Raw genomic sequence first — 15,536 nt, 5'->3', positions numbered from 1 at the left:
TTCGAACCACTTTAATTTTTTTTTTTTTTTGTCCTGTTGCAACACGTGCTGTCTCATCGATAACAGGCTGAATGTTTTTGTGTAGATATTAATTTGCCCAGGTTCATGAACTCTAAGTAGATGAGAAGTTTGATCTGAGTTGATGCCCATCAATGTTATGGTATTAGTAACAGCTTGAAGATGGAACTTTTTAAAGTTGAAAATTCAACATGCATTGAAACACTTTGCCCTTTGGAAGAACAAAGTCTAGGTTATTTTGCTGCAATAAATTTAGCCTTACTATTGGGTCCCTTCTGGCCAATGACTACCCATGTTATCACCTTTTGATACTTACTGTAAAGGTCTTAAAAATCAAGAATATGGGATCATTTCTTTTTTTACTTAGTTGTGATATTGGGGGGGGGGGGGGGGGGGGAATCTAGTCAAGTCAGTCATTTTCCCTGACTGTTTCTATGCCAACACCAATCTAGAATAACTTTGGCAATCCTAAAACTCGGTATATTAAACCTGTGCTGGATCTGTGACACTGCCTTGCACAAAAGTAAAGGTTTAAAGAATGTTCTGTTAGCTTGTATCGTATGGCTTTATCTTAAACTAGTCTTGCTCATCACGTCACGTGAAATAGTCACTTAATATAGAGCTTTTTAGTTGAATGCTGGATGTACCATGGAACAGTTTTTTATTGTAATCTGAAACATTGAAGATGCAGTGAATATATCACAGGATTGTGATATTGGTGCAATATCTAGTCTGCAGATATCTCGCTCATACGATTTTGCTTTCTTCTAGTTTTCACCAGGTATCGTTCCTACAGCAAAAATGATATGACTAAGGCTATAGATCTTGAGCTGAAGGGAGACATTGAAAACACTCTGATATCCCTTGGTAAGTGATTTCTAGCATTGGGATGCAAATGTTTATGTACAAATGCTGTATGCGCTATGAGCAGGCAATAGCAGTGGCATTGTTTTGATTTTAAACCATATATTGTAAACCTGGGTTGTTTATGGGTTTTTCTTTTTTCCCCAACCCCAGCTAAAAGTGCCTTGTCTTGCTGTGCTCAGCCTTGTGTATGACCTGTGACATGAAACTTCCACAACCTCTCATCTTAGTAGTTTGGCTGTTCCTCACCCATATTTAAGCCTTCTACACAGCTGTTTCAGTTAATGACTGTTTCAATCTACATATGAAATTGATTACTAGTTCCTAAGTGGTATAACTGGTTAATCATACACCTGACTCTAATCCCACAAAATTATATTTTGGCATTCTTATATTACAGCATTTCTTCACCTGCTTTTATTTTTTATTTTTAGAGACCCTGTTTAAAGTCCACTCAGGTTTAGTGTGGTTAAATGCATATGAGACAGTGTTCAAGATTCCCAAAAAACACATGTGTGGTGATTGGAATTGCAGATTTTGTGCGCTTTGTATTTAACTGCATCAAGTGAACTTTGTCTAATTGCCACCAAGCACAAAACAGCTGATCCAAGGCTAAAAACTGTTTTGGGAAAACTCTGCATACATTGACTTCATGTGTTCTTGCCAATGAAAATGTAACCCTTTTTATGGATTTTTAACTATTGTATCATTTTGCAGTGAAGGTTGCATCATGCAAACCGGCTTATTTTGCTGAAAGATTCTACTTGGCAATGAAGGTATATAAATTTTTTTTTTTTTTTTTTTTTTTTTTTTTTTTTTTTTTTTACTGCTTACAATAAAGGCCAGAATAAATAACCAGCACTGATGTCCTAATGTGCTCCAACATTAAGCCTGGGTACACACATGTGCGGTGCAAATTGAAGCTCAGGATTTACTGGGAAGATAAAAATCAGTTGTTCAGAGGTTTCACTGTTGTAGCTGCAGATCAGTGAGCAGGGAGAGGGGGAGGTGTAGTGAGGAGAAGGAGAAAATCCATGTTCAGAACGCAATGCATCTGCAAATCAGATGCATTCCCATAGAAGATAATGGGTTTGTAATTCGCAACGCAATGCCTAGAAAACACACGTTTGTTGTGCGATGCGCAGTGCGAATGCAACGCACATATGTGAACCAGATTCATTCATATGAATGTATTAAAATGTCCTGCGAATTGGATGCAATATAATCCGTATCTAATTTGCAGAGGTGTGAACGGGGGCTTAGTGTCTATTCCCACCTCTCCAGTGAAGGAATGCAGTGTTTTTATTTAATTTAAATTTTTTTTTTTTTTGTCACCCCCCCCCCCCCCCCCCCGTTAACTTGTGACTTGTGCTGCGTTTTTTTAGGGAACATGTTAGAACCCAAAAAATGGACATGCACTCCCCTCCCCTCCCCCCCCCCCCCCCCCCCCCCCCCCCAATATAGAATATAACCTTGGGCATCAGATGTGTTGTGTTGCAACTAACAGTGAATGGCAAGGCAATGCACATGTTCATATCAGATGTATGTATAGGCCCCTAACCCCCAACACATTTGGAGCAGTGTTTTTTGGCCTTTGAAGGTCCCCTTGTCTAAAGAGGCTCATGACTGTGTTGTAAACAAATGCAGGTACAGATCTGCTTATGTAAAGCACCAAGGATTATAACTGGTTTAGTTTAGGGCATCAAGCATACTTCGGCATGTGTGTGTGCCTCTGATCCATAGCAGTACATGGACTTCATGCACTACAAGTGGGTCTAAACTTTTTTTTTTCTGTACTAAAAATGCATGCACAGCGCTAACAATGTATCCCAATGGCTCTAGTTCACACCATGCAGTCAGTTTCTGGTGCGGAAACTGACTGCATGGTGTGAACTAGAGCTATTGGAATACATTGAAAACACTGCATGCATTTTATGCAGAAAAAAAGCACACGGAACTGAACGGAACTGTGTCTGATGTGAACTCGCACGAATCCCATTTCAGTTAATTGAAATTACCAGGTGACCCTGCCACCAGTAGCTTCCACATTCCCACTGGCGATGATTAGTAGGCTGATCGTCTCTGCAGTCTTTTAAAAAAAAAAAAAAAAAAAAAAAAAAAAAACACATGACCACTAATTCTGCAATCCGCTCTTCAGTCTGGGTAGAAGACTGGCATGCACAGCAACACCAACAGGTCACCTGATATACTTGGCCAACCCACAGACTGGGGCCCTGAAGTGTGGAGAAGATGGGTCACGTGCCCAAAAAAAGGATTTATCTGGCTTGTAATAGTTTATTTAGGGATGGATTACTTTGTGGTGGTGGTCCCAACCTAAATGGCAATAGGGATGTAGATTAGTTTACTGATGCTGTAAAGAGTGTTCTGGAAAAACATTGAGGTGTCCTGAAAATGCTAGTTGCCTGGCTTTCTAAATAACTGGCACAGAACTCAAACCTGTGAATGCATTATTCAGTGTTTTTAACTTTATGGAAGCCAAAGGATATGATGGCCAGGTAACTAGAATTTTCAGAAGCAGGCAGCCTAGTTTTACCTCTGTTCAAGTTTATTTTGGTGCATATTGAAGGAGACAAATTGTGCAAATTATATCTGGCTTCAACATGCCATTGACATTTCCCTGACAGGTGTGCTGGTATACAGATTTAAGAGATCCAAGATTTAGTTGGATGTTTCATAAAAAGCTTGCTGGGTTTGGAGTCCCCAGGGGGTACTAGATGAGAAAAAAAATGGTAGATAAAGGCATTTAATGCCTGGTAGCCATTTAGGTTGCACTGCAATATAGGGAGAGGCACTTGGATTGTGCAGTCCCTTTCATATTGCTTATAAAAACTATCAACTTTGGTGTAACTCAATGTGTTAATGGCATTCTTTAGCAATATCCCTTTCAAATGGTCTACAGCTTTTGTTTTTCTCTTCTTAGGGATCTGGAACCAGACATAAAGACTTAATTAGGCTTCTGGTATCTCGAAATGAAATTGACCTAAAAGAGATCAAATATCATTATAAGAAGCTGTATGGAAAATCCCTGCGCCAGGCTATTAAGGTTGGTATAGGTTCTCTTTCAACATCTATCTATCCCTGGCATTCCAGTTCCTTTTTTCAGGTTTACTCACACCTCCAGAGTAAGTGACATGGCAGCTTGTGAGTGGGGCTCACTGCACCCAGAGAAGGCACTTATTAGTGTCCTCAAAAGGCACACTAAGGCTGTCTAACACAAGGCTGGTGTTTGAAGGCCCCACTCCTCCACTAAAGCAATGCTTCACCACAAGTATATAATTAACTCCTTTGTAATTGTGGCATAACCTATGTGCTTTGTTCACTCCAATTGTTAGTTCCTCATTACTCTATGCACACCGTATTTGTTTTTTTAATACACCTCATAACGCTTCTCCCTGTATTCTGTAGCATTTTTAAACTGGGGCCTGCTGTACCTGTACCAAACTGCTTCATCCCAATAACCTCACTCCTAGTCACGATTGTTTCTTTTGCCCTAAACCTGTGCTTCTTTAAAAGCCCCACTCCAACATCCCAGCTGGGTCCATAGGATGCCCTGTGCTACACTTACAGTAGTCATTAGCAAGGGCAATAAAACCTTTTCCAAATGGCTTCATTGCACGTTGGACCTTTGTACTGTATCTTTATCTTGTCCCTTATTTAAGCCCTGTTTGTGATACACCATACGTGCATGCATCCTTTTAAGGTTGTCTTCAATGTCAGACCAGGCCAAGTTAAATAACTGTAAACTACATTCTTTCCTGAAGATATTAAGTGCAACAAATGCATGGCTAACACAAAATGCAGTCCGATCATGCACAGAAATGTATATTCTGTGCCCCTTTTTGAGGTGGGGAATATTTAGTTACACAAGTATATGGAATAAATGCACAACACAGCAAACCCCTATTGGAAGCACCTGCTTACTATTGTCTATATCTGGACATGTAGTGGTTCAGTGTGCCCACACTGCTTGTCTGTACTGTTCACCATTAGATCTGTTCTTTCTACCTTTTTTTAGGTAAGTGGTTTCCATCGGTGTGCTTGCACCTTGGATTTTTGCTGTGCCAAAATTTTTAAGGGTCACTTCAATTTTATAACTTTAATTTAAGCAGAACATGTTTACCTTCACACTTTGAATATTAAGGCACATCCCCCTCCTAGATGTTCATTGAGTGCTGTACTCATTTTAGTAATTTCCTAATCCTCTTTGTAAGCAGTAATCAAAACCTTAACATAGGGCAACAGCTGCATTGGTCCCATCTGTACAGTTACAACATAGACTTAAATTATCTTTACATCTTGGGGGGGGGGGGGGGGGGGGGATATTCTATGCTATAGCCCAGTGGTTCACAAGTTTAGTCTTCACATACCCCAATATGTCATTTTTCAGGCTTTCCTTCACCTTCCTCAGGTGCTTTTAAGTCCATATCAACCACTGCTCTAGCTGACTGAGTCAGTGCAATGATCATTGTAGCTTACAAACAAGATGTTAAAGCGGGAGTCCGGCGACCAAATTTTTTTTTTTTTAGGTCATTGAGACTTTGCTAATCCCAAAATAATACTCACAATTTGGGTGTAATATTTCCGCCTCTGTCTGTTTTCGTACTGAAGAATAACTTAAAAAATGTGATGCTGGCTGTTTCCATCTTGCTTGTGGGCATGTGAAGCCCACAAGCATTGATTTCCTGGATGAGGTGAATGCTGTTCATTCACAGCTTGTTCATGCGCATGATCATTGTTTCCGCACTGAATCTTGGGAAGCCTGACACTAAACTCCCAGGAGACAGTGCGGCGCCAGGGAAAGGCAATAAACACGCCTACTCCCATGGGAGGAGAGACAGGAAGTGCCACAATAAAGTACAATATAAAGGTAATTACAGCGACATTTTTTTTCGTGTGGCATTTGAACATCTATGCAATTAACTGAAGGGGGTAAGATTAAGTTAAAAATTTGAGTGGAACCCCGCTTTAATCTTCGGTGCTGGTTGTGGCATGTGCAATTCCTTTTTAATGTCAGCCTGTGAAAGGCTGTTTTTTGATCCATTCTGTTGAGCCGCTCAAATCTGCAAGGTTCTCAAGGATTAAATGCTGGAACAAATGTGGCGTCCTAGTTGTCCCTATACTTTTAGGAGTATCCATTTGTACACTCTTGCTCTGTATTGGCTGTGGACAAAAGGCTGAAAGCCCTCAGCCCTCAGGCTTGAAGACCATGTCCAGATTGCATATCTGCTGCAAGACTTGGTCCTCCAAACCTGCCAAGTCAGGGAACCAGGTCTCACAATTGTTGGCCTTCATGGCCATCAAGATCAAAGGCGCCTCCGATGCTTGGGTCTAGAACATTATATCCAGGGGCTATAAACTGGAGCTTAAGCTTCTGCCTCAGGCTTCATGCCAACCAACCTACCAGCTTCTCTGCAAAGAGCAAATTGTCACACTGCCTTCGCGCAGCTCATTGCTCATGGCATTCCTAAATAGTTTTAGTAGCATCAAGGATGATGGCTAAGTGGGTACATCTTTGCCATCAGTATAGTCCTCAGTTTTGGGGGCTGGTATGACTCGCCCACATGTATAAATTTTTTTCATTTGGGCTGAACTGTCCACCATACAGTAGTTATATCAACATTTCCCTGAAACCCACAGAATTCTTTTAATCACAGCTTGAAGATAGACTAGACCCTGAGGAATCCAAAAGCCTTTCCGTGTAACCTTGGTTCTGCATTCATTTAGCCCTGTTCATCTCCCATGTTCACCTAGAAAACACCGGAAGTGAACAATTTTAGTGAGATTATAATCCAATATACATTGATATTGCAAAAACAAAAATTTTACATATTGAGTTTTACTGTTAATACACTCTTTACATTTACAGGAAGAAAAACTGAAAGGAGACTATGAAACCATTATGTTGAGCCTTTGTGGCCCTGACTACTAGAAAGCATTTCATTTGTAAAATCTGTAGAAGACTGGTTGGCTGGAAGTACTGCATTTTATATTTGCTATGGAAAAATTTCAATGACCAAAAAATTGCAAGTCACTGTAAGCATAAATCACATATGTAATAAATTTGTTTATGTACATAGAGTCCCATTTCTTTGCTGCGTTTTTTTTTTTTTTTGGTACCACAAAAACAAACTCCTTTACCCCAATAAGCGTATCCACAGGTTTTAAAGTTCCCATCCCCCTGTGGTCAGAGCTGATTCAGCCCTGTCCTTAAGCGTGGCAGGCTTGGGGAAAGATGCACCGGTGTCCTCTCCGATGTGTATCCTCTCTGCTCCTCCCGGTGCTAGGAGGCCAATAAGATTGCTTGGCCAATCAAAACCGGTTTCATACCTGCTTCCCGATTGGCTGGGAGGAGGATCAGTGTTGCAACAGTGACCATTAGCTTTTCAACACACCTGTGTTGGTTTCCAGTCGCATCCACTGCAACCCAAGCCCATTGTATTTTTGAAGCCTATTAGAGCCTCTAGCTCAAATCGGGTGCTTCAACAAAAACCTGGCTGCTGTAATTCATGCGCCCGGTGTCCTGATAGGGGCAGGACACATGAATAGGGGGTTGCTGCAGATTCATGCTATGCATGAATATATCCACTGCAGAGAAGGGACAGTGCCCCTAATGGACAGGTTGCCACTGGTGTACTTTAACACCCAGTGACTGTGCTCCCAGTACACTGAGCATCACTGTCTCTAGTATTGATGACATTCTGATCATGTGACTGCTAGTGGTCACATGATTGGTTCAGTCATTCCCCTGCACATAAAAAAGCAGTTAAAGAAATGCCAGGGTAGGAAAGGGCTAAGAAAACCAATATTTAAATCCATTGTCAATTTGGTTGTGAAGCCCTGTAGATCTTGATCATGTTGGAATGACTCAACGGACACACTGAAACAAGCTGGACCAATGTCCTTTCACCACATTCGTATAATTGTGAATAATGAATTCCCAGTCTGACAGCTGGTTTGCAAACAAAGGGGTGGGGATGGTGGCTGATGTTAACCAAATGTGGCCAAGGCTCATAATCTGGGCTGCTACAATGTGTACAACAGTGCCATATCCATGGATGCAATGTGTGCACTGCACATAGGCCCTGGGGGGGCACTGCTCTGACACACTGCATGGGGGGGGCACTGTGCTCTGACACACTGCACCCATGGTTGAGCCATCTGTCCGGTGCTATAGCGGTGCCTGTCATTATTTGCATACAGCACCCAGGGGCAAACTGAGCATTCAGTGGTCTGTGGTGGTGGGGGGGTGGCCCATTAGAGGTTTCTGTCAACGGTTGATGCAGCAGCACTGGGAGAGGAGGAAGGACTGGCTGGGTTGAGGGGTTCTACACAAGGACACACCCTGCCTAACTGTCCCCCCTCTGAACAGCGGAGGGGAAAGGCCAGTCCACATCTCCACTGTGGGGGACAGCAAGTCTGTCAAGAGGTGGCAAAGTGTATGGAGCAGCAGCCTGCCTTGTGTGCAGGTCAGTGCTCGCCAATAGCTTGGTGTGCTTTATTCTAGAACAGGCTCAGTGTGACAGTGACTGCTCATGCACTAGGGGCTATAACCTATACATAACACTGATCTCTAAACACTGATTGATAATATATAGATAAAGATGAGTTTTTTCTATTCCTGTACATACTACCCACTGCTGTACATTCACTATTTAACATTGCCACATTCTGCACTGTCATCCCAGACTAACCATGCACAATTTAAACCCTACTGTTTGCTGAGGTGAACTTTGCAAGCCACACTTTTTAAAATTGTATTTCTCGGTACCTAGGGTGCACTGATTTCATGATATGCCCCTGGTACAAAATTAAGTATATTGCATGCCCTGGGACACTGTGCACTGTAGGTTGTATCAGACATCCCAACCTGCAAAAACTAATTTCAGGGAGGGGACGCTTCACGCTGGCACCAACCCCCCCCCCCCTCAATGAAATGCAGCCTAATAGCACAGCTGCTGGGGTCTGGCTGCTAGGGCCAAGGGTCTGCCTGCTGGGCTGGTTCTGGGGTTTGGCTGCTGGGGCTAGTGAGCCATCCCAGTCAGAATTCCCCAGGAGGAAGCGCATGGGCGGAGGCAGAGAGGAGACTGGGCGCTGTGATCTGCAGGCTAACAATTAAAGAAAACTTTTCCGCAGTCAATAGGACTTTCTCCACTTTCGAGTGCCGATGCATAGTAATCACCTGTGCGACAAGTACATAACAGCCCCGATTTGACCAGCGGATTGATATAGAAGCAACCAGGACTGTCATGTACTTGTTGCACAGGTGATTACTGCGTGGCAGCACCCGAAAGTGCAGAAAAAGTCCGCTTGACTGGGGAAAGTTGTGTGTTTTGTTTTTTTTTTCTACAGCCTGCAGATTACGATGCACAGTCTACTCTCTGCCCCTGCCCATCTGCTTCCTGCCCTGCATCTGCCTGTTGCTCAGCCAGTGTCAGATGACAGAGCAGCCGTACTCAATTTGGCCACTCAGGTTGCTCTATCTTTCTGTGACAGGGCCAGCTGGGAGATCACCTTGCGCTCATGGGTGTCTAGGGAGCCCGCAGGAAAACGCGGGAGACTCCTGTGAGACTTGATGTCTGTTATATATTCTTGACAGTTGAATAATCTGGACCATTACCTTCTGTACATGTATGCTAATAGTTTTATACAGCAGACTGTTCTCTTTTCTGTTTGTTAGTCAGGACTATTGCAACCTGAATACTGTGCTTTACATTATGTGCACAGTGGTATGTGTTACCCTACAGTTCAAGTTGGTGGGTTAACCACTGGCTGCTCGTATTCTCTGGGGAAGTCATATGTCCAGATCTTGCCACAGGGGAATCTTGGGTTCTCTGTCCTATTATGTGGACTTTTTTTTTTTTTTTTTTTTTTTTTCTTTTTCTGTGGTTTGTGTACCAACAGGGGCTCCAGTTGCATTCTGAATAGTGTAAATTCATAAACGACCGTCCCAGTGATGGTGTCAGCTTGCAGACAGACCTCATAAGACAGATATTGGGATTAAAGGAACACTGTCATGAAAAGACTGTGTATAAAGTGATGCTGAGGTTTGCTTCTGAAAATTGGTGGTCTCCTGGAGTACTCTCCAGTACCTCCCTGGAGTTGCTTACCTGGAAAAAGGTAGAGATTACAGGCATTTTGGCTTTCCCCTACCTTCATTTATGACTTTTTTTTTTTTTTTTTTTATACCAGGTCAGTTATTCAAAGCTATGGAAGCCAGGTTGACAACTAGTATTTTTAAATGGAGGCCTGGAATGGTGGCCTGATGTTCTAACAGCTGTGTGTGACCCCACCAAGCTAGACCCAGGAGTGAAATTCTTTGCGCAAACTGATACCTTAACTATTTGTCTGGTTGTAAATGTTATTTTACTGTTCAGATATTTCGCAGTGAATGTGTTTTTCAAGAAGCCCAACAAGATCTTGTTATATAATGTCTTATGACTGATTGCTTTATTCATACTGCTTTCTGGTGTAGTGATCAAAAGAACATGTGATCCACTTCTGGAAATAAAAAGGAGGAAACAAGCTTTATCTTCTGCCTGTTCATAATCTGTTTGCCTTTTGGCTACATACACTGGCAAAAGCACAAACAAATCTTATGTTTTTCCGATGTCCCTTCCAAATTTTTGCAACCTTGCATTTGGTTAAAAACTGACATTAATGAAAAACAAGAGTATATAACATGAAAAGCTGATCTTATTGACACGAATAGATTGCTGATGGTCTTAAATTGACAAAAAAAAGCAAACCGCAATACTGAATAACTTAAATGTGCAATGGTATAACCAGTGGTGTAGCTAGCACATCTGGCACCTGGGGCTGCCTGCGCAGGGATGCATAAAGTACATGGCTATCACGCTTGGGTATTGACGCATATGCTCCATGTGACTGTGGGTCAGATGGCAGGAAAGAGGTGATGTTGGGTAATTTAATACATCTATCACCCAACCGGTCTCTTGCGAGCAGGCTCTTAGCCCAGGCTTCAGGTCCAGACTTTCTCCCTGAAGCCGGCAGGTCTTTTAGGCACCTTATTCCTAGGTCAGAGGGCCTCCACGAGCCCCCTCATAGTACAGGGCCTCAAGAAGGGGGCCCCCCCCTAATCTAGGACCTCCAAGCACTCCCTCACTCAGTCCAGTAACTCTCCCATTTCCAGAGCTTTTGCCACACCCACCCCATTGCCTAGTCAAGGTCCTCCTCTGCACCTGCCCCTGGGTATAGCTACACTAAAGTGAACTATAATGGTTTATGGCAATTTCACATTTATGCTTTTTGTACATTTTATGCTTTTTTTTTTTTTTTTTTTTTTTTTTTTAAAAAAAGCTTGCTGGCTGTTCTGGTCTTATGACCCTGGCCTACTGTTCCATTTGGTTAAAGACCCATGATGAAAGAAAAATGGAGACTGTTGCTGTAGACTGCTTTCTGAAAAACAGTTGCTTTGCTCAGATACATGTTGCTTACACAACACACTGGATCTACTGCTCTCTACCCCAATGCTGTTCAGTGGGTGAGAAGTTAGTAAATTCAATAATGTGCAGGGGGAATAAAAAAAAAAACAACATACCCACAAACCTTTAACATTTTGTTGCTTTGCAGCATGAAATGAAGACAGTATTTGTTTTATATCCAGCTGTATTTCTCAGTGCAACTTCTAACATCCAAGTGAAAAAAATACCACCACCTTGTCAGAAAAAAAATAAATAAAAAGCAATCACTGAGTTGGAGCAAGGATCACCCCTTCCTAAAAATGACTTGTAGACTCAATCAGGTGTAGCTAATCGCCACCTCAATGGCACACAAAGCCATTTGCCTCTCAATGGTGATTAGCTGTGGTCATTTTGATTAGTGCAGCATGAAAAGCGCTTTCCTGGAGCATTTAAGTCCCTGGTAATGCAACTGACGCAAACAAGCATCTATAGGTGGCAAGGTATTGTCAAAAAGATCTCCAGTATAAAGTTGTGGATAGGCACAAGTCAGGAGATGGATACCAAAAAAATTATTATTCAAACACTTTAGCATTGCCTAGCAGCACAGTGAAGTCTACTATTAAGAAAGAAGTTGGAGGTATTTGGTACAATACAGGCCCTCCCTGCATCAGGACTTTGCCCCAACCTCTTTGAAAGAGCCAAGAGGAAACTGTTCAAGGAGGCTATTGGTTAAAGACTAGGAAAATCATCGACTTTATAGGCACATATGTATAAAATTAACACATTTTATTGATCTTCATTAACACATTGGTATACTGTGTAATAAAAAAAAATGTTTTCTAGCTGTATATCCCTTTAGAGGAATGTATTGCATACATGAAACAATACATCTGGAAAAATATATACCAAAGTATTCACATATCCTCCAGAGTTGGGGTTTCACTTGTCCTCAATAGATCTCACAGATTCCACTCTACATGTTTTGTGACCTGGATGCTTCTTCGGGAGATTTAAAGAGGAAGTAAACCCTCAGCCAAAAAACCCTGCAAGACAAAGGCATAATTAGCTAATATGCATAGCATACTAGCTAATTATGTATTCCTTACCTCAGATCGAAGCCCCCGCATCGGTCCACGTCTTCCCCTCCGACTGCCGACATGTCCCAGAGTGACTTCCGGGTATTGCAGCTCCGGCGATGTGATTAGCCGGAGCCGTAACTCTGTGCATGCACGCGGGAACAGCACGGTACAACTGAAGCAACGGCGTGTAGTGCCATTGCTTCAGTTGTCTTAAGTGCGCATGAGCCGCATGACATCGGAACCTACAAATACAGGGATATCTCCTAAACCGTGCAGGTTTAGGAGAGATCCTTGTTAGCTACAGGTAAGCCTTAATATAGGCTTACCTGTAACATAAAGTTGTAAACGAGGGTTTACAACCACTTTAAGCAATTCGCAGAGGGATGTCAGGGTCACAGCGCTTACCACCAGGGCCCAAAGGAAGTCCAGACACGGCCAAGTTTTAGCTAAATTGTCAGATGTCAGAACATACAGGTATATATAATATAAAGCTACATCATTCGCTTGCATTGGGGGTGTTATAACTCCACATGGGCCAACATGCCTCAATTCCGGGTTTGCACCAATGTACAAATAAGACAGCTGATAAGGTAGATAAAACAGTCCCACAAGTGCATTCAAGTCTGTCTTAAATTAGTACACAGCCGTTTAAGGGTGCTATAGATAGTTGTGTCTCATGTGTAACCGCCAGCGGCCACTGGAGAATAGGGGAGGAAGAAATTGAGTGTCTGCCTATTTCAACTGGTCAGAGAGGCAACAGCAACTCTGAAGCAGTTGCAGAAATTTATGACAAGGCATGGTCATTGTGTACATGTGACAACAATATCACAAATTCTCCACAAATGTGACTTGTATGGAAAGGTTGCAAGAAAAAAGTCACTCCTTCAAGAAAGGCCACATGCAGTAATGACTGAGCTTTGCCAAAATGCGCCTTGAAGATTCTGAGGCCATATAGAAAAAGGTACTCTGGTCAGATGAGACTAAAATTGAATTATTTGGTCTCAATACCAGAATATATGTCTGGTGGAAATCCAATATAGCTCACCATCTAAGCAACACCATTCCTACAGTAAAGCATGGAGTTGCTAATATCCTGTTATGGGGGCATTCCTCTGCAGCAGGGACTGGAGCACTTGTCAGGATAGAAGGAAAAATGTATGGGGCAAAATACTGCCAAATTCTTGAGGAAAATCTGCTGTCCTCTGCCAGAAAGTTGTCAATGGGAAGAAAGGAGAAAAGGTGAATGTCCTTGCATGGCCTAGTCAGAGCCCAGACTTAAACCCCATTTAAAATCTGTGGAATGACTTTAAGATCGCAGTCCACACATGGTGGTCACAATCAAATTTAACTTAACTTAAGTAATTCTGTAAAGAAGAGTGGGCAAATATTGCAAAGCTCTAGATGTGCAAAGTTAGTAGAGACATATCTAAAGTCTGTAATTAATCTCCCTGACGGTATTCCCGAGTGTGGCTCGGGGTTAAATTTCAGCACCATTAGCGGTAACCCCGAGCCACACTCAGGATTACATTGCAGGATCCTGGAGCTGTATACTTACCTTGTCCCCAGGATCCTGCGATGTTCCCGCGCGCTGTCTGCGGGCTCTGTCCTCCTCCAAAGCCTCTCCGTGCCAGGCTCCGTTCCCTGCGAGCGTCGCGACGCACGACGGTGGAGCCTGGCGGCAAATTAAAAAAAATGTAAAAATCATAACACATACAGTACTGTAATCTTACAGATTACAGTACTGTATGGAATTATTTCACATCCCTTTTGTCCCCAGTGCTTTGTCCAATGCCCTGCATGCAGTTTTATGTTATATACTGTTATGCCCCGTACACACGGTCGGACTTTGTTCGGACATTCCGACAACAAAATCCTCGGATTTTTTCCGACGGATGTTGGCTCAAACTTGTTTTGCCTACACACGGTCGCACAAAGTTGTCGGAATTTCCGATCGCCAAGAACGCGGTGACGTCAAGCACGTACGACGAGACTAGAAAAGGCCAGTTCAGAACAAAGCGCGGCACCCTTTGGGCTCCTTTTGCTAATCTCGTGTTAGTAAAATTTTGGTGAGAGACGATTCGCGCTTTTTCAGACTCGTGGCTTTCAGATCGTTTTCTGCCGTTCAGTTTGTGCTTGTGGGTTTGTATTTGCTCTTCAGTGAGTGCAGTCAGTTCGTATCGGAGTTTTCTGTGCGATCTTGTCCGCTCGTTGCTGTTTTTCAGGTCGCTCTTCACAGGCCTTGCTGTTCTTCAGTGCGTTCTGTTACTTCGTTCTGAGCAGCCGACCGTTTTCTAGCCATGTTTCGTATACGTACTCCTCGTAGAGTTCGTGCTCTGCGGGGGCTTGGTGTTGGGGTCCTGACCTTGACACAAGTCCAGTCCATGAACAGGGTGGGGAGGAGTTCATGGACCAAGAATTGGTTGCTTCAGCGTGACCAGTTCTCTCATATGCCTTTGCTCCGTGAGATCCGTGAGAATAATCCTGATGATTTCAGGAACTTTCTCAGGATGACGAACCCCGTATTTCACCGTTTGTTGGCTTCGCTGACCCCCTATATCAGCAGGCAGGATACCTGCATGAGGCAAGCCATCACTCCGGAGCAGAGGCTGGTCGCTACCTTGCGGTATTTGGCCACAGGGAGAAGCCTGCAGGACCTCAAGTTCTCGACAGGCATCTCCCCCCAGGCTCTTCTTTGTGGACATTTACTGCTTGTGTTTGTTTGAGCTGACCCTGACAGAAATGTGTGGAGTCCAGAAAATGTCGTGATTGTGTAACCTTATACAAAGCACTGTTGGCTGTTATTTACTAAATGCAAAGACACTTTTCACTACAAGTGCACTTGCAACTGCACTGAAACTGCACTTGTAGTGCAAAGTGGATTTCCCCTTAGGAAATAACCCCCATTTTCTCATAAAACAACAATTACATCACCCCAAAAGTGTTGTAGCGTTGAGACAATAATCCACACATTCTTGATGAACAATCTTTTTAATACCTGCACAATCACATGTGCATTTACCAAAGGTTTTTCTGACAAACCAACATGTTTGTTGTATAACAATTTTTGTGGTGTCATTATCCAAAATCAAAATGTCCATTTTATAGAAAACAGGCCTGTGTAAAACCCACAAGA

At 42.8% G+C, this 15,536-nt stretch overlaps 1 protein-coding gene across 3 annotated transcripts in view; it reads left to right on the top strand.

Moving 5' to 3' along the window:
• Positions 1–10,431, top strand: part of LOC141147166 (annexin A1-like) — a 44,065-nt gene extending 33,634 nt beyond the window's left edge. For 2 of the 3 annotated variants that reach the window (XM_073634332.1, XM_073634319.1), the window contains exons 10-13: positions 790–885; positions 1,600–1,658; positions 3,824–3,946; positions 6,770–6,975. In XM_073634332.1, coding sequence (XP_073490433.1) covers positions 790–885; positions 1,600–1,658; positions 3,824–3,946; positions 6,770–6,832 — 341 coding nt within the window. In that variant the 3' untranslated portion in view covers positions 6,833–6,975. Of the gene's footprint in view, positions 1–789; positions 886–1,599; positions 1,659–3,823; positions 3,947–6,769; positions 6,976–10,092 lie in introns of those variants that run through there. The other variant, XR_012245024.1, reaches the window with a different exon arrangement.
• The last annotated feature ends 5,105 nt before the right edge of the window (positions 10,432–15,536 follow it).

This window comes from Aquarana catesbeiana, linkage group LG01 (genome assembly GCF_042186555.1).
Source record: "Aquarana catesbeiana isolate 2022-GZ linkage group LG01, ASM4218655v1, whole genome shotgun sequence".
Lineage (NCBI taxonomy): Eukaryota > Metazoa > Chordata > Amphibia > Anura > Ranidae > Aquarana > Aquarana catesbeiana.
Note: the sequence above shows the minus strand (reverse complement) of the source record. Positions and strands in the feature narration are given on the sequence as shown.